The sequence below is a fragment of the Vollenhovia emeryi genome, unplaced genomic scaffold (genome assembly GCF_000949405.1).
Source record: "Vollenhovia emeryi isolate VEMERY1.0 unplaced genomic scaffold, V.emery_V1.0 DF939142.1, whole genome shotgun sequence".
Classification (NCBI taxonomy): domain Eukaryota; kingdom Metazoa; phylum Arthropoda; class Insecta; order Hymenoptera; family Formicidae; genus Vollenhovia; species Vollenhovia emeryi.
The window spans coordinates 1609234-1634788 of NW_011967224.1; the positions used below are offsets into that span (position 1 = coordinate 1609234).

The window sequence follows — 25555 nt, forward strand, 5'->3', positions numbered from 1 at the left end:
CTAGTTTACACCGGTTGTTTCATACGCGTATCAAATAGTAAACAAGTAAATGGATTTAGTCGCTGGCTGATCGGCTGAAATACCCTATTTGATACGCGCATCAAACGATCGATGTAAACCGAGGGCATTGCGGTGTACAGATTTGCGACATTACTAGGCATTTTTGGGCATTAGTTTCCCAGTGAGAAATGATTCGTGGATCGACGTCGAAACGACGTCGAATCGACATCGACACCGTCGAATTGACGTCGATTCGACATCATTTCGACGTCGATCGACGAATCATTTCTCACTGGGTTGGGCATTAGGCCTTGCTGGAGCATTATAAAGATAAAATGAGATAAAGTAATGCCCACTGGCCGTTAGTGGGCATTGGTGTACAAGATTTTGGTCAGCCGTTTCCCCCCCTCGGTGTAAACTACAACTATTGAGTGGCGAGATATCAACGGTCGCGTCGCAACTGCCCCCGGCACTCACCTTTCGATCTGCCGCCGCTGGAGTATTCACGGGCCCCTCGTCCGTCGCGTCGTGGGACGATCCTCCGTCGTGTCCTGGCACAGGAGAGGCGCGAAAAGTTCGGGGCGAAAAGACCGCGAACGTAGCGAACGCGAGACTCGCCGCGCGCCGCCCGCCGCGGCGCGGCGCGGCGCGCGCTACGCCGCGAGTCGCCGGCTCCGTTTGAAAACCGTGGCGGAGCCGGCCGGGCCGGCGTCGGGCGGCTCCGGCGGCGCTCGATAACGTTCGGCTGCCGGCGCTGCGGCTCGCTGCCGCACGGGGTTCACGGGAGTCGAAGCACGGAGCCCCGCCCTGCCTGCCGCCCGCCAGAGCCGTGAAGGAGCAGCAGCAGCAGCAGCAGCTCCGCTTGCCCTCGAGTTCGAGTCGAGTTTCCGTGTGTCGTCGAATGAAAACAATCGCCGACGTCCGGCCGTCGTCCGCGGATCTCGAGACGTTCAGGTTGCGCGTCCGGCAATCGCGTGCTCCGGCTCGGCTCCACGCTGTCGCGGTAGCGCGTAGCGGTTACGGCAGCCGTCGGCCGTCGTCGTCGTCGTCGTCGTCGCCGTCGTCGTCGTCGTTCTCGTCATCGTCGTAGTCGTCGTGGTCGCGGTGTACCTGTCGTCGCGACGGTTAACCTTAAAGAGAACGACGGGTGCCAGTGGTGGTGTTTGCCCTTCGAGGAAGTACGGCGAGTAAACTCGAGTAACGTCGATGCTCGAGGCGGAGAGAAGGTGTGACGAGGAAAGTGCGTAGTCATCGATGTGAGAGCCGAGAACGACGAGGAAGAACCAGAGGGAGCGGGTGCGAAAGGGGAGAGAGAGAGAGAGAGAGAGAGAGAGAGGGACGAGGGCCAGCAATTCCGGCGACCGCTGCTCCGTCAGGGAGCTCCAGGTATGTAATATTGTCGCGGTTCAGTGTCCCGGGGCTCCTCGCGACTTCCGGATGCGCGCCGTCCCCTCCGGCCGGCCCTTTCGCGCGACTCGATAACCGCCGAGAGCCATCATGGCGGCCGCCTAGGCCTACCGCTCTCTGTCAAAATCTCTCGCCGTTCGCCGTTATTTCGATCGCGCGCCGCCCCGCCGGTCCTCTCCCGGCGGGTCCCGGCGACGACGCGACGCCGATCCCCGTCGATTCTCTCCGCCCGGACGGAGACGGCCCGGTTTATCCTCCCGCGTCTCCGTGCGGCTCTCGCCCGTCAACGCCGATCCTTCGATCTCGCCGCGCGTTTCCTCGCCAAGCGCCTGGCATTCGCGATCCCGACTCCGGGGGAGTCGCGTCGCTCGCGCGAAACCGTCGCGCCGGCCGCCGCGTCCGGAAATAGATCGAGCGTCGCGATTACGTGGGGTCTGGACGTATTATCGATGGGATCATTGATTGGAGCGGACTTCCGCGCGAGATCACGAGCCGGAGGCCTCTCGCGGTCGCGCGTCTTTCGGACGATTTCTTTTTTAGTGAAAGAAAGAGCATTCCGACCGCGGTGAGTCAGAGAGTCGGCGATAACGAGACTCCTCCTGCGTGCCCGGAGACTTTCCCCGCCGTGGGATATTTGTGAGAGCACTCGCGATACGTCAATGAAAGCTGTCGCCTCGTTCGCTCCTACTCACTTTCCTGCGAAACCGTTCCAATTTTCTCCACTCGGACGCGACCGCAGGCTCCGACTGCACTGCAATCGTTAACAAAATCGAGCTGGTCTACCTCGAGTACCTACACCGAGAAAAAGCACCTAATCAAGAATTAAAACGACCTAGACTGGCAAATCTGTATGGTGACAATAAACGAACAAAAAGAACCTATATCTCGACTCAACCGCGCGTGGCGACCAGGTCTAATCTACAATGTGCTCTTTTTGTCATTAGACGCGCTCTATTTTATATAAGCAAGTCAATACAACTAACGTACGATATGTCAACTTGCGCAAATTTTTCAAACGATCGGCTTCCAATACGAGACAGCGGGTTTTCAACGTCCAAATTCAATCACAAGTCTTTTTTCGCGACGATTACACGATCTAACAATCAATTTTCCACTCCGAGGGCCAATAAATTCATGGTGGAACCGACAGATGACGTCTATTAAGTAATTTAGCAGAAACTCCGTTATCTCGTATCAGGAGGCTCGCAATGGGGGACTTTCCTCTATACAGTTTGCTAAAGTGAAGGATAAATTTTGAGAGAAAATTCTCTTGGTGCACTTTTTTTAAGGTCCGAGCGAAAGAGACCTTTCACTATCAACCGTCGTTATGTTATCTCGTATTAGGGGCCCGTCTCATATTAAGGGACTTTCCTCTACTTATGTTCCATTTAAAAAGAAATGTTTGAACTGAGAAGCCGAGCGCCAATTAAACGTACTCGGTCGTATCGGCAATTTCTTTTCTCCGTGCACCTATTCGTAAACAGACAGGCAGAAGTGCTCGGACATTCCTGTAATTATGCAATACGTTATAGAAATGTCCAGGCATTCCTGCGAGCCTTTTCAAAGAAATCGCGGTGCTCTGAATTTTTGCATCGGGGGGAAAAATGCAAGAAAAACACGTGATGCACGAATGCTAAGAAGGTGGCTCGCCTTGATGATTCGTGAAATTACACGGCCGTAATTTTCGACGCTCTCGTCTTCGGGAATGTTTGCGCGTCACGTCGTCTCGTCGGCACACCGGTTCTGGCTTCGGCAAAGCGACGCCTGTGACGTTTGTCTGACGTCTCGGGTTATCTCGCGGCGCACAATGCGCATAACGCGAGTCGCTTTTACATAATCTGTAATATTTTCGCGGAAACCAAGTTCGTTCGATCTCGGCGCGACTCGCTTAGATTTTCGCCGCGTTAAGCCCGATCCGCAAAGCCCGTGCTCTTCGTGTCCAGAAACATTCGGCTTGTGGCCAATAAATAGGTTGAAAAATTTGTGCAGATTGATAAATTGTACGTTGAATGTTGTACATTGTTGACAAATGTTTTCAGCGTTTTGATTTGTTTGTATCAAATAAAATGTTTCTGGAGAGCTGAAAATCCAATCTACAATGTGCTCTTTGCGTCTAGAAAAATTTATATAAGCAAGTCAAAATCGCTGAGGGTACTGTGCTGTACAGATTTGGGGCATTACTAGGCATTTCTGGCCATTAGTGGGTGTTATTTGGCCTTGCTGGGGCATTACAAAGAATGTAAAAAGATGAAACAAGATAAAAGAAGATATTAAGCTAAAGTAATGCCCAGTGGGCGTTAGTAGGCATTGTTGTGTGTACATGATCTTGGTCAGCGGTTTACTCCTCGGTCAAAACCGAGGGGGAAACCGCTGAGGGCATTGTGGTGTATAGATTTGCGGCATTACTGGGCATTGCTAGGCATTTTTGGGGCATTAGGCCTTACTGGGGCATTATAAAGATAAAATAAGATAATAAGATAAAGAAATGCCTACTGGGCATTAGTGGGCATTGGTGTACATGATTTTGGTCAGCGGTTTACTCCTCGGTCTAAACGCTTAAAAAATTTGTCGATAACGTACGATTGTACAGTATATAATGTACGGTTAATCAACTTGCACAAATTGTTTAAACGTATTTATTGGCTACAAAATAGAATGTTTCTAGATGCAAGGAGCACATTGTAATCAGGCCTAAGAGGCGTGAAGACCGACAGGAAAACCGCCCGTATTCTTTTCCGTGGGAAACGAGAAAGGAAAACGCGCCTCTCGTCGTCGACGAAACTCTGCGGTGAAATTGGCGGCGCTGTTCGATTTAATCTTGGCGGAACTAAGCTCGATGTGATAATCGAGGAAAACGATCGTTGATTACAAAATCGTGGCGTTTTCTTCGTTAAGACAATTGATTGAACGACGCGGCAAATCGCGTTACTCATCTGTTGAAAATAGAACCACTGAATTTAGTGCAAATGTCAGGAGCCAGTTTATAGAAATCGTAAATGGAAGTGATAAAAGACGGTTGAATAACGTGACTAATTGGGTGTTTCTTGCTCCCGCTTTAACTGGTAGCTTCCACCGGACCTTTTCCGCGAGACATTCATTCCAAGAACGGAAAGCGTGATGCAAGTCTCTGAATTTTCTTACATAACAAATGACAAGCGATTATATTCGATTTCTGTTAGCGTTAAATGCGTACTCGCTCGACTCGTAGGGCGACAGATATTTTTTATCGCACGAGCGACTTTAGCCTCAGCTCAGAAAAGTGGTACATTTAAATCCCGCATTTTTCTATCGCTTTAACAAATCTTGAAACATCGCAACGTCGTTTTATGAGCACAGGAACTCTGACGTCCGCCGGATTTCCCGAAAGCATTCCATCGCGCAATAATTTGCCCCGTCGAACGGATCTGCTTTTTCCTCCTTTTACCTTTCACCGTATTTATTACCGTAACTTTTATCGCGAATTTTATCGGGAATCGTCTCACTTACGATCGTCTTACCCGTTGGTTTTCATCAACACTGTGTAACTTTGATCTTAGTTTATATATAATATAAACGATCTTTTGTTTCTTTCTAAGGGGACAATTAGAAAGAGACAAAGGATGCATTTAACTGAGATCGAAGTTAAGCTAATGTTACATTTGTCGTGCGACAAATTTTTCAAGTGTGTTGACTGGCTGCAGAATAGAAAATGTTTGGAGACTCGAGAGCTTTTTTATTCTGCAGCCAATCAACACGCTTAAAAATTTCGCCGTACGTTGGTTTTCATCAACATTGTGTAATTTTGATCTTAGTTCATATATAAACGATCTTTTGTTTCTTTTTAAGGGGACAATTAGAAAGAGACAAAGGATGAATTTAACTGAGATCGAAGTTAAGATAATATTACATTTGTCGTGCGACAAATTTTTCAAGCGTGTTGACTGGACAGACAATGTCTGGAGACTCGAGAGCTTTTCTATTCTGCAGCTAATCAACTTTTGCCTTACGACACGTAATATATCAGCCTTAAACGATGTTGGTAAAAACGGGGATTAGTCATACAGGGGAGACGATGACCTGCAGCGAAGGAAGGCATAGCCCGCGATCCTCGGTTCTTACGCGAGTGATCTTTGGCATTTCTCGGACAATAAACTTTAAACGACAGGTCGCGGTGTTAACGATCACAATGAGTCGAGACTGGGAAAAGCGACGATTTGATAATAGACGAGCGAGCGTTGTCGTCCCCGTTACAGGTGTCGCGTTGAGATCGCCGAGACCTTAAGTTGTTAAAAATTAACCGATCACAGTCGAATACGAGGAGAATAATTGACTGTGATTGGTCATTTTCCTATGGTTTCAGGCTTACTACACTCATTGTAGACTCGGCCTTAGTTTAACGCGACAGAAGAGGAGCAGAGTCCAGCCCGAGGGATAAACCGCTGATGAAAATCATGTACACCAATGTCTACTAATACCCAGCGGGCTTTACTTTATCTTATTGTCTTGCTTTATCTTTATAATGCCTCAGCAAGGCCTAATGCCCAGTAATGCCATAAATCTATACACCACAGTGCTATATCAGCGGTTTACCCCTCGGTCTGGCCAGTTCTGGCAAAATTCTCCTTCTCTTTCTTTTTATTTAGTTTTTCTTTCTTTCGGGAGCGGCCGGAAAAAGAAGGACCAATCAGAAGTTGCCATCTGTTGGCCAGACTCTGATTCGAGCGACTCTAATACGGTCCTTATGCGATTAGTATTGACAATATTTTAGCTCAGTTTTGTAACCTAATCTAAATATATCCTCTCACAATCAGTATTACATGAATGGTTGGATTAATTTCTTAGTGGCACTTAAAACGCTTGTGTTTAAGTAACTGCCAAACAACGAATGAGCATCAGAATGACTTGTGACCATAGAGTATTCATCCTTAAGACGGAAACTTTATGACCACATTAGAGACCCTATAATCAAAGACTGCCCATAAGAGTTCGTCAAATTCCGATCGTAGAATCGTAGAAGAGTGAGATAGCCTATGTTTCTCTCTCGCTCGCAGGGTCTCTAGGCCACATATACGAATGTCGCTGTGTGTCTCTCTCTCTATTAGTATGCGAACCAAGTTACTTATCAAATCACCCACGTACTATCAATGTCCCTGCCACAGAGCGGCTCGTGATGCTCGAGAATCAAGAAGTCCGGATCGCCGTCAATATTCTACATCAATATGAATCGCACCTGTTCAATCGTATTTGTTAATACCGACAGTATTATTGACCTATAACGAGGAGAAGCGCCGGACGACGTTCCGTTGTCGGCAACGGGAGAGGGGAAAAAAAACGCGTTTCCCGCGACGCGTCACATTCCGTCTTGGAATTGGCCGGCCAATTGCCGGCTGCAGCTGTCTTAATCGGCTTTAATTGCTTCGGAATATAAAGCCGTCGTCGCGCGCGTGCGCGCGCGCTCAAGACAAGTGGCGTCTCGAGCTCTCTCAATTGACAGCGTCCCACTTGAGACGCGCCGGTGATGATATCTGCGTTATCGGCACTCCCGATTCAGCTGGGCCCGGGAATCGATTGCACGTCGCGATAAATCGCCCGTGTTTCCTCAATTCCCACGAGATCTCATCGGAACGCGGTGCGTTCGATAAGAGGCGGGTTTCGCGAACGCTTCCATTCGCGTGTAACAACGCATCTCGTATCGCTACATTCCTTCGGTCCTATTTATAGGACACTCTGAATTATTCCGCCTTGACGTAAATCGATTCTCAGTTCTGGATACTTTGATCTCGAGTTCCGGCACCGCGCTCTGCAAAATTTATTCCCGCGAATTGGATTAAAGTCCGCGGCGCACGGTGCTATTTTGCCGATTGAATTGCTCGCGAGAGCCAATCGGGATTTCGCTCCGAGCGTCACCTGATCCAAAACTCTGAATCCTTATTGGCTTCTTGTCGACTCAATTCTGAGGAGCGGTTGAATTTCTGTTTAACAAAGGCGCGTCTGCCGCTATCCCTCTTCCCCTTTGCTTTGTATCGTGCAAACCGAACGTTGTTCTCGCACGTAGTGTTTGCGTGGGCGGCCGAGACCCATCTGGGACCGCTGTTACTCCACTCGCGTGCGGTTCCGCGTGGCATTTCATCGCGGCGGATGTGCGGCGGTGACGACGGTGAGCTTCTCTCCGGAAAACACCGCAGACGGTTCCCCTTAACAGCGACCGCCGCTCACAGGACGGTTAGTAGGTCGCGCTGCTTATCGAATGCGAAAGGGTCAACGTATTCGTGCTGGATGATGTGTCTCGTAGTCAAGTTCCTCCCCCTTCGGTCACTCCGCCGTCGGCCCTCCTCTTCTCTCCCATGGGCTCACGTCCTGTTTTTATCGCGCCCTTCTGTCCGCCAGCCGCCGAGATATCGGCCCTTTTTGCGGGGAAAGTTATTCGTGGACGTGGCGAGCAACGGTGAAAAAGAAAGAAAAGGCTCTTGTTAGCTCGAATAATTGTCTTAATTGTAATTTTCTTGGCGCGCCCGGGGTTCCGTTTAAATCGTGCAAATTGCCCGACGTCCCTCCGCGAAATTTAACATCGCGAACGAAATGTTGCCGCTATCTCGCGAGTTTTATACAGTGGTTATTACGTCGGGCGAATTATCTGAAACTATCAGCGAAACTGGGGCGCCGCTGACACTTGGAAAAAATCTCACAGATGCGCTTTATGCGGTTAAACGATTCTTCTTGGCACGCCTAATGACGTCATGCGACTGCATTAAACTAGGACAGGGTTTAGCGCCGCAAGTTCTGCGAGCTGTATTTGGTCGCGATAAAACCGCCGGGACGCGATTATCGTTGCGTTTAATCTCCCGGCGAGTTTCGGCCAACTCGATTCGCCGCGAGACCTCACCTAGCCGGGAGTCCTCGCTCGCCGCGAGTGTCGTCGCTCGCTTTTCTTCCCGCGGCACGATTTTCATTCATAAAAGTAGCACCGGCGATTTCATTTTCTAGCGCAGAACCACGTTCGCGGTATAAATGCCGTTCATTGATGTCGATGCTGCACGATCAATATTATACACCAGGCCGCGTATTGAATGTAATTTACACGGTCCAGTTGCCCCGCATGCGACCAATCGAGAGTCACATGCGCATTTAGACGTGCATTTATCCTCGGCCGTACGACGGCGTTTTCTACGTTTTTTTTTCTAAATAAACTCGCACATTTCATCGTCCGCCTTTTTTCGCGCGACTCCCACGCGACGGCGCGTTTAAAAAAGGTGAGAAGAAAAGAACGTCCCGTTGGATATTGCATTAGGTCCTAATATAGAAACGAGGACGTGTCCGTCTCCCCCCCCCCCCCCCGGCATCTAGAAATTAGCGGGCGATCAGCAACGCCACGCGGCCTGCTGCTCCAGGTTACTTTCTGACGTCACTGCCAACCTCTTGACGTCATTCACCTGTATCTGCCTCTCTCCTCGTCGCGCCGCGGGAGATGTGCCGCATCTCCCCCTCCACTCGAGATTCGATGACCCAAACGTGTATCGCATCTGCTACTTCTGTCTCGCTACTTGGGTGAAATAACGAGACGAATGTTACTAAAAAAAACACACACATACGCTCAAAAAAAGCAGACTAGTGCGAGTCGCAGGCTCGGGCGAGCCTTGATCGATCGATCGATGCACTTGCGTCACGGCGTATTTTAAGACGTCGATGATTCCGTGCCAAAGTGAGACATTAGCTTTCTATGGACTAACCCGTGAGTTTAACCCGACGGGACGTAACTCGAACGACTCGCAACTTCGGAGGGAGGCGGATAGTAGTCTGTCCATTATTAATTTACTTCCGTTAAGGGTCAGTTTCACAAGGGTCTTTCCATTTTATTATTTAACAAGAGACAGAGAATCAATTGAGGTTAGCAGTTACCCGACGTTTGTGAAACTGGTCCTAAGACGAATATACGCACTTTGATCAGACCGAATCGGGACGCGGGGTCCGGAAATGTTAAGGCCCGGTCTACAATGAGTTGTCAGTGAGAAGTCAGAACTATATGTCGGTCCTTTTTCTTCCACCCAGATGGGCAAAGGATCAGCATATAGTTCCACTTCCGACTAACAACTCATTGTAGACCAAGTCCCCAATCGAGCGACCACGAGAGTCGTAAGTTAGGTCCGAGGAGTAAATCGCTGACGGCATTGTGGTGTACAGATTTGCGGCATTACTGGGCAGTAATCAGATAATAAGATAAAGTAACGCCCATTGGGCATTAGTAGGCATTGGTGTACATGATTTTGGCCAGCGGTTTACCCCTCGGTTAGGTCCGTAGCTCGCATCGGGTTAGATGGAAAATTACGGCACACAGGTTCGAACACTGTCGGCTTACCGAGCATGAGGATGATAAATCATCGAGCGATTAGCCGAGTAACCAGAAACATTGGACTGACGGCAGGTGCGACGTCGGTGAACCTGCCGGTCTGCCGGCCAACTGTCGCACCGCGCGCGTTACCGCCTGAGACTCCCCTTTCACCCCAAAGAGTCGTTTGCCAGAGGCATCGGCGACGTATTCGGCGTGGGGTACTTGGCAGTCCCGCCGCTCGTGTGCGGTCGGATTGCCACGAGACGCAGCGGAGGAGAGCGAAAGAGCGAGATCGGTGCATTGGACGTTGACCCGCGTGGCTCAACTGTTGCTCCCATTCGCGCATCCGGGAGTTCGCCGAAGGGAGAGCCGACCTAGGGAATGTTTGATAATGAACGAGTTCTTCCGTCGGGCTCGAGTGTTTGTCGCGCCAGTCTCGTCCGCAGAACGGCTGCTAGTAAAATTCGCACGCACAATTGACCGCGAGAGCCACTTCTCGGCGCTGCGTTTTTATCGAAGGCGTCAAGAACGATTCTCTTTAGCGGACGAGACCACGTTTGGGTGTACGGATTAAGCCAGCGGCACACGATACCATTTTGTCCACTGGATCGCTCGCGAGAGCCAACCAGAATTTAGCCCTGAGTCATCTGATCTGAAACTTTGCATCGTTATTGGCAAGGAATCTTGCAAGAAATCCAGTAGGCAAAGTAGTGTCGTGTGCCGTTGGCTTTACAGTAGAAAGGATAATAAGCGGTTGCCAAGTGTTCAGTCTTACGATCGAGTCGCACGATAACGAACCGTCAAGTACGTTGCTTCGAGGCGTGTAGAGTTCTATTTGAATGAAATGTCGTCAACCACTTTTTTAAATCGCCGAGAAGTCCGTACGTTAAATCACCACATAGACACAGCTCGCAAAGAGACACAAAGTGACACGTCTTGTATTCCTCTCGTTGCGAAAATAATCCTTTCGTCATTCAAAGACCGAGTTTGATCATTGATTGACGCTTGGCGCGCTGCCATCCGTCAGCCCCGATACAACGAGCTATTTTGAATGGTAGTATCGATTTGGACCAGCCTCACTTCGATACGGTGATTGACCAATGTCGATTCAAGGCTAATCTACGTTCTTGATCTGAGCCCCGATTGTTATCGCATCCCTAATCGATGTGCATGCGTCATATCGATAATCGCCATTAATATCTTTAGAGCGAGGGACACGCTTTATCTTGTTCAATTTTTCATAATGAAATATTCCGCGGTTACGACTACCGCACATCCATTGAAGCTGCAAGCTGATTGGCCACACATTTCTCGGAGCTAGAACTTGAACCATATGGGGACTAGTTGTAGCCCGTAGTAGCGCAGTGGTAGCGTCTTCGGCTGTTCTTCGGCAGAGGATCGCAAGGTGAGGCAGGTCTTTAACAGACGGCGATTGTGTATGGTCAACAGCAAGAATGTATTCACAGAATATACAATACATATACAAGTGTATGTTTAAATTGTGATAGATCTTAGGCGTCTAAAGGCGCTGAACTCGAATAATATCTCATTACCTACGGCCGCCGCAGACCAAGTTGTAGTATCGTGGACACAGGCCTTGCAAGTGATCGAGCCGGCGACTCGCCTCGATGATCAGGCTGCTGACGACAGCAGCGGCGGCTCGTGCAGCAACCTGTCATCGTCGGCAGCGACGACGGCGTCCTCTTGACGGGCCGGGTCGGCCGGTCGGTACGGCGCCAGCGTCGTCTCTCCCACTTCCCGGCGACTCGTCCTCCCGGCCGGCCTTCTCTTGAAACCACGTCCTTCCTTGGGTGTGGTTCGTCGAGACGTCGCTCTCTTCCGTCGACGAGTCGCCGGACTCGCTTTTCCACGCCGCTAACCGGCCTCCCCTCGTCCGGACGTTGGCGGCGCGCGGTTGAAACGTCCGTCCTTCCGCGTCCGCGAATCACGCGCTCGCCGCAGGTGCAAGGACGAGCGGGCGAGTCGAACGAGAGCGCACAGGGTGAATGGATAGAAGAGAGAAAGATTGACGGCGCCGGGACGAGTGGGGCGAGAGCTGCAACGACGTTGTTCATCGATTCGCGTTGCGCTTTCACGGTTGCGTGCGAAACGCGACGGAAAAAGCGGGCGGCCCTTACTCGCGCTGACGTGCGTGCGTGCGAGTGTGTGCCTCCGCAGTGGCCTGCCACGGTGTTGCGAGTGGTGCCAGAAGTAAGACCGCGGCGTTCTCCGTCGGAGGAGGAGAGGCTTCGCGTGCCGACGGGCGCAACCTGGCGGTAACGAGCGACAAGGCTTCCGCAGGGGTTGCGCGTCGTCTGCTTCGACCTGCTGCTGCTGCTGGTGGTGGTGGAGGTGGTGGTGGTGGCAGCGGCGACGGCGGTGGCAGTGGTGGCTTCCACGAGAGGTTATGTCGCCGCGGCCTCGATGACGCTCCTTTGACAGCAGTTGCGGTGACGGTGGGACGGAGCGAGTGGGTTCCATCGATGCGTATAAACCTCCCTTTCCACCTCGACGCCCTCGTAAGCGTGTGGACGTCGTCGTCGTCTCTCTCTCTTTTTTTTTCCTCTTTTTTTCCCCTCCCTGCCCTCGTCGATCGAAGCCGCCGTGGAATTCTTGCCTGCTCTCGCTATTAGCCGGGACAATGGCGCGCGTCGCGAGAGAAAAGCGGAAGAACGATACTGCGTGACGTCGCACCGCCCCGTTGTCAATAGCACCCTTTCTCGTTATCGATAACGCGTAAAAGCCCCGAGGTTCCGCCGACCTTCGTATTTCGGCCCCGGGGCTTCGCCGCGCGGGGTCGAATTGTGTTGGTCGATAACGTTCTCGGATCGCAATGATTCCGTTCCAACGGAACCGCGTTTTATCCAACGTGCGTGTTTCCCACCCCTTCGCCCCCGCGAACGAACATCTTGGAGCAGAAACGGGATAAAACGCAAGTTAACTCCACGGGTGATAATTTTATTCGCGAGGCTGCGTGAAAAGGCCGGTCTTCGGCGTTCAGTTTTATCACAATTGACCTTTTTCTTCATTTATACATCGATTTATTGAAAGCCGGTGCACAACTTGTGTGCTATTATTATTTCTTTTCTCTTATTGACGAGCGCCAATCTCTTCCTATGTTCCCGTGATACAATCTGCTTTACTCAATTCAACCAAGAGACTCGAAATTTTCCCGACTCTCGCGGTCTCCAGTTTGTTTCTTCCGAGAGAACTCGCGATAGGAATTTGTGATATAGCGCGAAAATATTTCCCACGGTCTTTTTGTTCTCTGCCTCCCTGAGCTGCCTGCCAGATCTTTTTCCTCGCGCTTTCTCACGGCCGATGCATTTTCTCGGAGATATTCCCCGAGTCGACGCGTCGACATTTTCAACGAGTATTGCAATTAGCACGGCCAAGTTAATTCACGTTACGTATCCCGGTTCTCCGAAAAGTGCTTGTTTTTCCGATCTCGTTTGCGCGTGCGCCGAACTTCGCTCTCGCTGCCCAGCTCCATTCGGAAAATGAGAACACCTCGCGTTGGATCGACAACCCTCGGTTTCCCCGGGTCGCAAGATCCCGCGGAGGTGAAGGACGCGTCGCGGATCTCCGTGACTATTCCAACACGATCGGTTACGGTAGCTCGCGAACGGCATGGTAGGGAGAGAACTTTCACAACCAGGATTACGTATGTACTTGAGAGATGTTCGCTTATCTCTCGACGAGAGACGCAAAATCGTGTAACTTATCTAGAATGAAAGCGGCAAACACACACACGTGTCAGTACTTTTCAGCATTAATCGCGTCGATGAAATTTGGAACATCTGTTTATCTGCGTGTAAGAAGAAGAAATTGGTCGGAGCAAAACGAGGGGGAAACCGCTGAGGGCATTGTGGTGTACAGATTTGCGGCATTACTAGGCATTTTTTGGGGGGCATTAGTTCGGGCATTATGAAGATAAAATAAGATAAAACAAGATAAATAAGATTTAATAAGCTAATAGGATCAAGTAATGCCCACTAATGCCCAGTGGGCATTACTTTATCTTATTATCTTATTTTATCTTTATAATGCCCCAGCAAGGCCTATGCCTAAAAATGCCTAGTAATGCCTAGTAATGCCCAGTAATGCCGCAAAACGGTATACTACAATGCCCCTCGACGATTTCCCCCTCGGAGCAAAAGTAATCGATTGTTGTTTCGCCATTCTATCGTGTGCTAAAGGGAATATTCTGTACCTTTCAGATGTAATAATATTCATATCTCTCTGCTTGCGAAAATCATAAACTTGTGATTCTGGTTTGGAGATTTTGCTTTAATTGAATTGATTTTGGTTGGAGATAACACTATCTGCAAGTTGTTCTCAACAAAATTAACGAAATGTTCATTTTAAATATTAATAAAAAATATTGGAATATGATAGCGAAAGGAAATTCGACGAAATTTTGAATACAGGGATACATTTTTAAATAATGAAAAATATCGATGCACAGAATTGTTCTTCGATCGATTCTCCATAACGATACATTTTTTTTCCATAGTAATGAAAAAGTGCGACATTTATTTTTCCAACAAAACTGGGCGGCGAAAATCGTGTAACTTATCTAGAATGAAAGTGGCAAACACACACACGTGTCAGTACTTTTCAGTCAATTATCGGTTTTCCGAGTTTATCGATATTACATTGCAATAACTAGTCGTACCGGCGTCGACCGATCGCTCGTCGCCGTGACGGTGATGTACGTCGCGCGGATGACGTTTTTCTCGAGGAAAAATACGCGCTGACGAGAACTCGAATCTCCGGAGTCGCGGGAACTTGAAGGAGAGAGAGAGAGAGAGAGAGAGAGAGGTCGCGATAAAAATATCTATGTGCGCCACACAACCAAAATATTTTTAGCGAGTCGATAATTATATTTGCTCCTTTTTTATGCGTCCGACATGCGTGACGCGTGATAAGAGAAGCGCTCTCCCATTATTTTCTCCGATCGTTTTAATTAAAGTCGTCTCTAAGGCCGGATCCCGATCAAGCCGAGCGAATGAACGGGCCCGCTTTGACGAGTGCCAAGTGCCGAATGCACTTCATCTCTTTTTGGTACGTCAAAGAGAAAAGCTCGTTACACTCGTCGCGTTTGTCGTAAATGTTCGCGCGCGTTTGTTCGCCCTGCCTTGACTTGGATCCATTTCAACGCGATTTGTCGATTATCGCGCCGATACTACACTCTATCTTCTCTTCGACGATAAGACATACCAATTTATCAACTAGTATTGTCATTTCTAATTAGTATGATTCTTCTCTACGCGATGTACGAGTTGTAAATCGGTGTTGCGATCGCTGATGCAGCAGAGCTTCAAATTTAACATGCCTTTGCTTCTCTCGCGGTGGCAGTATCTTCTTCAATACGTGAGCGATACGAATCATTACGCGTATCTGGAAATAACTATTTATTTTCACTGGTGTGTTACACTTGAAAGCGGCACGCGTGCCAATTAGTGAGCCGGGCGAGCCAGACGACGATACAGCAAGTGTATTTAAGCTTCAATTCATCACTCTCGGAGTACAAATATTTATAAAGCTTCACTAATGTTCCTATATCGTTAGACTCTCTAGGCTTTCCTCAGGCGTGAGTTTTCGCGACATGCGTGCACAAGGCCTCTATTTTGCGCCGCGTGCGAAGTCGACGCGATTATCTATCGCAGTCATTAAGAAACTGCTGTAGTTCTCGGAAGACGTATGCGGAAGGCTGCTCAGGAATGCCGTCTGTTCGTTTCACTCGACCATCAAACGCGATAAAATTGCATCCACATGAAGTATAATGTTCCGTTTATCTCCTCCGCGGTATCGTGATATGTGGAATGGCTACTAATTCAACACCTTTGCCTTCTTCGTAGGATAAATCTTAAGCCTGATCCGTAACGTGCCCTTTGCGTCTAGAAACATTCTTTCGTTTTACACAAGCAAATCGGAACTCTCAAAAAATTTGTCGACCATGTACGATGTATACTGTACAATTTATCAACTTGCACCGATTTTTCAAAGGTATTTATTGGCCACAAATAGAATGTGTTCTAGATGCAAATGACACTTGTTACTTATACGATTTGACAACGATATTGAAGCTTTTTTTGCAAATCAAATACGGTCGATATTATAAGCAGAAATATTTTTCAGACCCCACATTTGTCAGCGAGTCGTGACTGACCGACATTCGATGTTTTGTGTTTCAGAGGTGGCAACGGTTTCGTCGGGCAGTGTCGAAGTTGGCGCGAGGGGCGGAGAAGTCAGCTGTGGTCTGGCTCAGGTTCCGGTGGTAACGGCGGAAGCGGAAGCCGCTGCAGTAACGAAGGCAGGGGGCGAGGAGGTGGGGCCGGGTGAGGCTGGTGGTAGTCCCGATTTCATTAGGAGACGCAAATTTCATCCCTATCCCCGTCACCTTCGTTTACCTCCTCTTCTTTTACCTCTCACCTTGCCTCACGGGAGTGGTAAGTCCGGGGGCGTTCGCCACCGGCCACCGAAAACGCTATCGACGGCGTGACACCGGCCCCGCGGAGAGTAGGCGCCGCAGACAGGAGTCACCGCCATCCGTCATCATCGTAGAAATTGCGTTCTGAGCCCTCCCCGACGAGAGGAGGGAGCCCCGCCGACTCCTCTCGCACGCGCGACGTCCTAGTACCTCGGACCCGTTAACGGGTGCTCGTAAGGCACGCGCATCATCTGCCAGACATCATGAACGAGCTCGACAGCCTTCGTCAAGAAGCGGAGACGCTGAAGAATGCCATTCGGGTAAGTATCCTGCGCTTCCTTGCTTCGAGATTGCAGCTTCTTCCTTTTCTTTAACACACTACTAAAACGTGTGGGTACATTTTTTAACATCCAACTCACAGTTCCATTTGTCAATATTTTTTATCAATTTGACAATGGTATGAACAAAAAGAATACAAATTCATTGAGTTATTTGCGATCAAATATAATCCATTGCTAACGCGACGCGCTGAATACGTTAACCCTGCAATAAAGCAGGGGCTTCTTAAGAGAAAAAGATCCAGTTTTAAATATCCAACTCGGTTCCATTTGCCAAATATTTTTTATTAATTTGAAAATAGTGCGAATAATTAATTACCCTATTGCCATCTATAAATGCATTTCACGAAATAAAAATTCAATGAGTCGTTTGCGATGAAATATAATCCGTTGGTAACGCGACGCGCTGAATACGTTAACCCTGCAATAAAGTAGGGGCTTCTTAAGAGTGAGAGAAAAAGATCAATAATTGGATCTTTTCCGACAAATTTGATCGAATCGACTTATGCGTTTTGCACCAGATTTTGCAATTTGACGTAACTCCTTTTCCGACATTCTTTGCTCTGGACGTTGAAGCGGCAATCGTAAATTTTAACGATAGAGAGACATTCTTCTATGGCGAATGACTTTCCGTATAGTTGTGAGAATATGGAGCCGGCTAGAGGTGGTGGTAGTGTGGTGGTGGTAGGGCGCGGCATAACCGTCGCTTCTCTGATCAATACGCCACCATCCCTCTCTCCCTCACTCCATGTCTTGTTTCTTCTCTCGATGTATTCGTCTCTCTTTCTTCTCTCTGCTCCCCTTCCTGCCCTCCCCTTTTATACATGTATAAAATGCACGCGCTCGCACGGTATGCGCGGAAATATGCGCTCGCGAAGAAAGAAAATAACTCTATCAACTTTGCTAATTGTTCATGACGCGTACGATTTTTTTTTGGATCGCAGTTTATTAAATAAAATAGCCAACATGCGTAACGGATACCGCGAATGCTACAATATTTTCTTGTGAATGAAGATTTTTTCATATCACATCAGTTGATTTAATAAGTGACACTTTTGATATATATAATATATATAGTTTTTATCAGTATCGCACAATTAATTTACCCGAGGTTATTTTATCGGGAAACAAATATATCACCGCCGATGAAATGTACGGCGAGTTACAGTAAAAATTTCTTGTAAAACGAATTGTAGAAGTGCGGAGTAGCGCGGTCTTATTTTAGAAATCACTTAGCAATAGTCTCGTATATACATCTTTAGTATATCTTTAGGCGCATACTAAAGGCAAAGAGTTATATCCAATATGCTTTAGTATTAAGCCACTTTAAGTACTACTGTATTATAATCCGATTTTAAAGGTCAGTCCAAAGGCAGCATTGCGGCATAATATCGGACTAAAGACACGCGAGCAGCATTTATTGAAATTTTCCCCCTCGTCCCGCAACTTCCCTTTTTCTAATTCCCTGAAATTCATGAAAATTTTTCAGCATTCTATTTAATTCACCGACAACTTCGGCCGTGATCGTCGTTTGACCTTTTGGGCCGAGCTCGTGTATACGCGGGCATGGCATTAAACGAAGTTTTCACGTGGAATTTATTAAATTTTCGCATCGGTGTGTATTCGCTGCCGGTGTGTTCCAATTAAGATGCTGCTTCAACGTGAAATCTCGAGGCTTTAATTATCATTGAATAACACTGCGGTGTACAGATAAGATTTCCTCGTTATACTTTACGCGGCTAACAGTAACGAACAATTGCACGCGCGACGCGACGATCCCTCTTTCTTATCACGTTATCGCGAGCTTTATCGCGTGTGTTAGGGATCAAACGCGAGAAGCAGATCCCGACGCAAATTTACAAATTTGCCTGTGATCTCATGCCGCAGGATGCCAGGAAAGCAGCGTGCGACACGTCCTTGGCCCAGGCCACATCGGGCATGGAACCTATCGGTCGCATACAAATGCGAACGAGACGTACGCTGCGCGGTCACTTAGCTAAAATTTATGCGATGCACTGGGGAAGTGACTCGAGGTATGACGCTAGATGCAAACACGATGATTCGAGAAGGCGATTAGCATGCAAAACTGTTGGTCATTTTAATTGTTAAAATTGTAGTAGAAATATAGCTTTGTCTTGTATTTTACGTTGTTGTAAAGTGTGTTAGCCTTATTAAGGGTCAATTTCACAAACGTTGGTTAATTGTTAACGAGAGTTGAGTCAACTCCCTACCTTTTTCTATCTAGTTGTCTAAGAAGAGACAGAGAATCAATTAATCTTCGGCTAGCTGTTAACCGATGTTTGTGAAACTGGCCCCAAGTCATTAGACTAGAGATTTCTCTTCATCGTGACGAGTTTTCACCGGCGTTTATTTTATACTTCTCGTGCGTAGGAACCTAGTCTCCGCATCGCAAGATGGCAAGCTGATCGTTTGGGATAGTTATACTACCAATAAGGTTCACGCGATCCCATTACGGTCATCATGGGTAATGACTTGTGCGTACGCTCCCTCGGGTAGTTACGTAGCGTGCGGTGGGTTGGACAATATCTGTTCCATCTATAGTCTTAAAACTAGGGAAGGGAATGTGCGGGTGAGCAGAGAACTTCCGGGTCACACTGGATACTTGTCCTGCTGTCGATTCTATGACGACAACCAAATCGTCACCAGCTCCGGCGATATGTCTTGGTAAGAATTACCCGGAGATTCATGACAGACGACCGGAAATTACCATATAACAGAAAAATCCTCTATATCCTCTACGTTATAAATTGTTTTTGCAGAACAAAGTAAAATCCATGAAAATTTTAATGCCTAAAATAAAGTTCAAATTGCACACCTCTCTCTTTAGTGATCGCCTATATTTTTTGATTCAGAAAATTTAAAGAATCATGAATACGATTATCGACGTATTGTTGAATACGTTTTATTAAAAAACGATAAAGAATGTGGAAAGCGATAAAAATTTAATTTCTGCTTTCTCTTCCTACTCTCAAATCCCTCCCATCATTGATTCCGATGAAGATTCCTGAAGATTATGGCGCGAACTAGAAGGCCAAATTGTTCTGATTCAGTGCTTTATGGGACATCGAAACCGGCCAACAGTGCACCTCGTTTATCGGGCACACTGGCGACGTGATGTCCCTGTCGTTGGCGCCGGATACGCGCACCTTCGTGTCTGGTGCGTGCGACGCCAGCGCGAAGTTATGGGACATTCGTGAGGGCTCCTGTAAGCAGACCTTCCCCGGTCACGAGAGTGACATAAACGCCGTCACGGTGAGCTATTCCATTAAGAAATGAAACCGTGTTATTTTCTAACGATAATACTAATGCACTTTCGTAAGAGATTTATTTAAAGATTAGCTTGAACATTTGGTACCATTATTTACAGTTCTTCCCGAATGGATACGCTTTCGCGACGGGCTCGGACGACGCGACCTGCAGACTTTTCGACATTAGGGCGGACCAGGAACTCGCGATGTACAGTCACGACAATATCATTTGCGGTATCACCAGCGTAGCGTTCAGCAAGAGCGGTAGATTATTGCTGGCGGGCTACGACGATTTCAACTGCAACGTTTGGGATTCTATGAAGACGGAGCGAGCTGGTAGGTTGATGGTACCTCGCGCGAGCGATAGTCTCCTTAAGAGAGAAGAGAAATTTTATTCGAGGCCCTTCTCTCTATAATCGTTTTTCCTTCGAGTTTGCTCTGTCTAACGATTTTGATTGTTGAAGTAAAAGCTGCTGCTATTTTATTAGTAAGTATTCACCATAATTCTGTTCCCTAGGAATTCTCGCTGGACATGACAATCGTGTGTCTTGTCTTGGCGTTACGGAAGACGGTATGGCGGTGGCGACAGGCTCCTGGGATTCGTTCCTACGCATTTGGAACTAACTTGGGGCTCTCCCAAGGACGTTCCTTCAAAGAACCAACTACAGTCAACCAATTTACAGCATAAGAATCAAGTACCACCATCTGACTACCGAGCAAGTCGGCATGCCAGCAGCCACGACGCTGGCGAACAATCCGCCATGTTCACCGAAGTTGACGCTGATCAAAAACTTTGGATACCGGATCAGCAGCAGTAGCAGCAGCAACGGCAGCAGTAGCAGCAACAATAACAATTACGATCGTATGAAGACCCATGATAGCAGCGGCAACAGCAATGGTGGCGATTTCAAGAATGTTTTGGGTTGTGGTGGTAACAAAGAAGATTCCCGCGGCAAGCGCATCGTAGTTGACTTGACGTGGCGACGTGGTAAAGTCGGCGACAAGGACCATGAATATCAACGCTTCTAGGATGAATTGGCTCGAATTGGGTCGAATACGAAGATACATTGCGGCGAACGAACGAGATGTCTAAGAATGGAGAACGAGCGCCGACAGTTAAGGGCTCTCTGCGGCATTGGGCGCGCACTTTCTTTTTATCCTCCCCTTTCTCAAGGATTTTCTTCGCGAACCTTCGAGAGGCACGTGCTGTTCCGCGACTCGATGGTTCTATTCTCACAGGGGTACTCCCAGTCGAGGATTCCGAAGTTCGAAGGACGGACGACAATCTCGCGCCGACGATCGTCAAGAGATTTCCATCTCGAACCAAGGTTCAAGCGTTCACTGCCGAGGAAACGCTGTTAACGGTTGCTCCGGCGGTTAGCTACGGATTATATTTCTCATACGCGAGACGAGATTTTATCGGGCATGATACGATATGTAATATTGCGTCGTGACTCAGAGATGAGAGACGAGCACAGCCAACCTCATAATAGTCTCGTAATGATGCGTTCGAGTTTATACGGCGCACATTGAACGCACATGTGTATCGATGGAGATTCACGACGCGAATTGCGTACACCTGCACGCGAAAACGGAGGAACGGTGCGGATCGTCCAGCAGCCTCGAAACACATCCAATTCGCACACACTCGTCACGCGAGCTTTGCCCTCGTGCACGAGCACCGTGGTCGAGCAGAAAAGAGAGAGCGAGAGATATATACATATATATATATAAATATAAAATAAGATGAGATGATCACTTTTCTTACCATGATAAAATACGCCGACTTCGCACCACTACAACTATTACTATTATTACTATTACTAGCACCACGACCCTCTCGATTGATTTCATAGATATATTGTTATTTATTTTGTATAGACCTCTGCCATAGGCCGCCCCGCGTCTGCGTTTTTTGCGAGTGCAAGAGCGACTGAGCATGTTGTAAAAGTGATCGAACGAGAGAGAGCTGTGAGAGCGTGAAAATGAGAGCGAGGCGCGCGGCCAATTGTCAATCAAAAAGAAAAACGAGACACGAAACGCGCGGATAAATGAAACAAGTGCTAAACGTAGTTGCTCCATCGATAGATAACTCGATTCCTCGGGACGTTGACGTTCACGGAAGAATCACGAGAATACGAGGAGCGATGCTTCGGAGTTCGGGAAAGAGTAAATCGAGTTTCGTCTGCTTTTGCATCGCGCGAACGCGTTAAAATCGCATGAAATGACGGGCCAGCGTCAAGTGTCGAGTACGTTTAATGTAATGTGTAATCGTTTAGTTCATAGCGTCTATACCTTAACCTTCTCTCCCCGTCCCCTATCCAATTATCTCTGATTACGGCAACGGCGAGAAGGTGAAGAATTAATCCCAGACTATCATCTCGGCGGTATCTCTTCCCCACTGTCGATTGAAACGCCAATTAATTCTCGTGCACGAGGTGGGCACGTGCTCTCGATCGAAAGAGTCGTGCTAAAAGTACCTTTGAAATAGGACCCAAAGAATCCCAGGTTGATAGAAAGGGCTGCGAGACTCTAAACTTTCTCTCTTTCCCTTGTCATTATTATCTTTTTTTTAATCCTTTTTCCTTATCGCATTTTGTTTGTCATATAAATCACATATTATCACACGTAAGTACGTATTTGTATTTTTTTTCGATAGCTTTTTTTTTTATAACTTTCACCTATATACTTCTCTTTCGCGCTGTCACTACTTACCTTCCTCTTCTTTCACCCCCGCCTGTTCTGTCCTTTTTTTGTCAGAAATAAATGTTGAAACTGTGTATGCATTTAAAATAATAATATTAATGATAATGATTATACTATATTAATATTAATGATGATCGTAATTTATAATTATTAATATTTAATATATAAGTACATAAGATCGATGGTTTTTCTTAATATTGCAGGATTATATGGTCCAATCGCCTTCCGGCAACCACGTTCCGGCAGTCTTTTTTATTTTCTTTTTTTAAGAATTTTGTACATTTACTACACATACACACACATCTGTATATATAAAATTGATGCGTTTTACTTTTTGTTTGTGTTATACGAATATCTTGATTCAAAAGGAGTTCCATGAATCTTTGTTTTAATTATAAATAAAATATATAATTTGTATATGTGAAAAGCTGTTTAGTATCACGATAAAAATTACGGTGGGATGTGTCAGTTGCTAAAATCTGAAAAATTGAAAAAAAACGTGGATTCCGGAAAGCGACTAATGAAAAATTTCTTTCCCAGTGGAACAAAGCAAAATTGTAATTTGGCTACGGAGCAAGCGAGCATCAATCTTCGACGATTTTCGAAAGATGTTGCACATCTCGAATTCGAATTTCGTAAAACCGGTTCTTTTTTTAGACGTACATATAAACTTAATTTCGCTTACGTAATGCTTTATACTTGTTAGATATCAAACGGGCAAAAGATCTTTCTTCGTCTCGAAAGAGATCCTTGTTCCTTCGATTCTTTATATTATTAACAATTCTTCCAAAGTTCGATGTGAGATCGGGCGCTACGTTAAAAATGCGAAATAGAAACGCGAATTAAGCGTCCGCTTTTCGATACTTTCGATATAACTTTGAAACGAGAGACGGGATAATATCTTAAAGCAAAGAATTACGAAGGAATAGGAAAATTTAGTAAACAGACTAATGGAAACAGATCTGTGCTTTTTGCATTTCGCGGTTCCATGGCTTTCCCAAGGAAGAACTTTCTCCTTTTTGTACCTTGGAGCCTGGAGCGATATGGTTTCTTATTTTTGGTACAAATATGGAAAAAATAGTCTTACCGACGAGTAACGCAAAATTGACAAGTTATTAAGCCTCTAGTCATATTAATGGCAAGCGCGTAAAAAATAAAAAAGATCAGCAGGTAAAACTAAGCGGAAATAATTTTTTTTAACGTGTCCTTTTTCGCAAAGATTACGTATACTGACTTTAACTGTTTAATTTATTTTTCCTTTTCGGCACACAGGTAGATAAATAATAATATGAGCGATACAGGGGGAAAAATAACGGCATAAGAACAGCTCTGATGAAATCAGCCTTTTCTTTTTCTCTCTTTTTTTTGAACTTTTTAAGAATATAAAGAGAATAAAAAGATTTGGAAAAAGACTCAAACGTGGCGTTTCCGTTATTTTTTTTACCGCTTCTTCGCTTTCTGTTTCCTCCCTCCGTAAGTGACACTTTCGCGTGACTTATGGTTTCGTTATCCTGACATTATCTTTGCGTTTTGGGCTTTAACACGGGGAATCTTTTTTTCTTTTTGTTACATAATCGTTACATAATGTAAAGTAATGCCCTGCTAAGGTATAGAATTATGGCGTTGGGTCCTATTTCAATTATAGAATAATCTTCACTAGTGTATACGCGTAAATGTAGTTAAAAAAAAGGGGGGAAAGGAGGAAAGAAAGGGAAGAAACGTGAAGAATGTGCCGACGACACTTTCGTAACTTGTTTTACGATGGACGACGAGAAGCCGTCGGGAATACTGCCTCTTTCAAGTAATGCACAAAATGAAGAATAAATTACGATATATAATACGTGTATTATACATAAAACACACACTAACTAACGTGCAAGCTTCTGTTAAAGTTTAAAAAAGAAATGCGCAAGAGGACGTGGCCGTGTAAAACAACTAAGACGTGGAGTGAAAAGTGCATCGATGAAGAATTATATCGGTGAACATTATTCGAAAGGGCGATGTACATTCACTCGACAACTGAAAATTGAGAGCGAGACACGTCTTTACTGTTAAATGGTAGATAGTTACAAAGATTTCATCACTTTTTTATATATAAAAATATATATACGTATATATAAATTATATGATAATTAATCATTATTGACGGTTAGCCTAGGTCATTCGCCTATAGTCATCTCGCGGCAGGGGACATTTCCACGAGACACGTGAATATTCCAAGTATCGATTTTCTTCGTTGGTAGACAAATCGCTCTTGTTTCATACGATATAATTGCGTTATATCTCGTGGATGGCCCTGTCGCAGAATCATCGTCACCGATTCATTATTCGTATGACAGGAAGAATTGTTTCGGACGAGATCTGTTGAGGGAATACGTAGAAAGACGAATTTCGTCGAGTTATAGCGATGGATAATCATTATATTTGAATCAGGGATGAATTTCAAAAGTTTCCTTTGCCCTATTATCGAGTCATTCCATTCCATCTAAATGTTTCAAATATGAAGAGAGGTGTCTGTACACATACATGCAATTACATTACTTCTGTTGTAATGAGCTGTGTTATCTTTCGAGATATTACATCTTTATTTAAACTTTCACGTATCGTCCAATAATACTCTGCAGTAGAAAGGCTTACGCGAAAAATAATCCAGAAGTCGTTCTTTCGAGCACAAACGTTATCTGCCCGCTTCATTGGCCACATCGGATAGGTCGTTCAGATAGAAAATAAAATAAAGCTATCCTTTTACACTCACACACATACACATGTACACATAATTACATTTTTCTGCTGTAATAAGCTACGTTGGCTTTCAGTATCGCATCTATTTACTTCAACTTTCGCCGGGAAATTTATCAAAATAATATGATATCCGATAACATTCCGCAATAGCGAATTTCACGCGAGAAACAACCCAGAGATGATTCTTTTGAGCATATAGAGATCATCTGCCCGCGTTCATTGATCATCCGATAGGTCAGACATAGAAAATCGAGCGGTATTTGGTAAATATGATTAAAAGGATGCAGATTCGTGTACAATTAGGTATTATTAGGGGTCATCTCAGAACGTGATTGTATCTCCCGTCGCAGCT

The 25555-nt window shown here is 46.4% G+C and overlaps 1 protein-coding gene across 1 annotated transcript; it reads left to right on the plus strand.

Annotated features, from left to right (window-relative positions):
• Positions 1–831: 831 nt before the first annotated feature.
• LOC105566845 (guanine nucleotide-binding protein G(I)/G(S)/G(T) subunit beta-1) lies at positions 832–24275 on the plus strand. The gene is made up of 7 exons (XM_012021190.1): positions 832–1386; positions 15913–16468; positions 18374–18519; positions 18878–19171; positions 19558–19759; positions 19875–20091; positions 20273–24275. The coding sequence occupies exons 2-7, from the start codon at positions 16412–16414 to the stop codon at positions 20377–20379; spliced, it is 1023 nt and encodes a 340-aa protein (XP_011876580.1). The 5' UTR covers positions 832–1386; positions 15913–16411; the 3' UTR covers positions 20380–24275.
• Positions 24276–25555: the final 1280 nt, after the last annotated feature.

Excerpts from the sequence above, each read along its gene's own strand:
- LOC105566845 (XM_012021190.1), top strand. The coding sequence starts at position 16,412 with ATGAACGAGCTCGACAGCCTTCGTCAAGAAGCGGAGACGCTGAAGAAT. Across the intron at positions 18,520-18,877 it reads CACTGGGGAAGTGACTCGAG|GAACCTAGTCTCCGCATCGC; the intron begins GTATGACGCTAG and ends TCTCGTGCGTAG. Across the intron at positions 19,760-19,874 it reads GTGACATAAACGCCGTCACG|TTCTTCCCGAATGGATACGC; the intron begins GTGAGCTATTCC and ends CATTATTTACAG.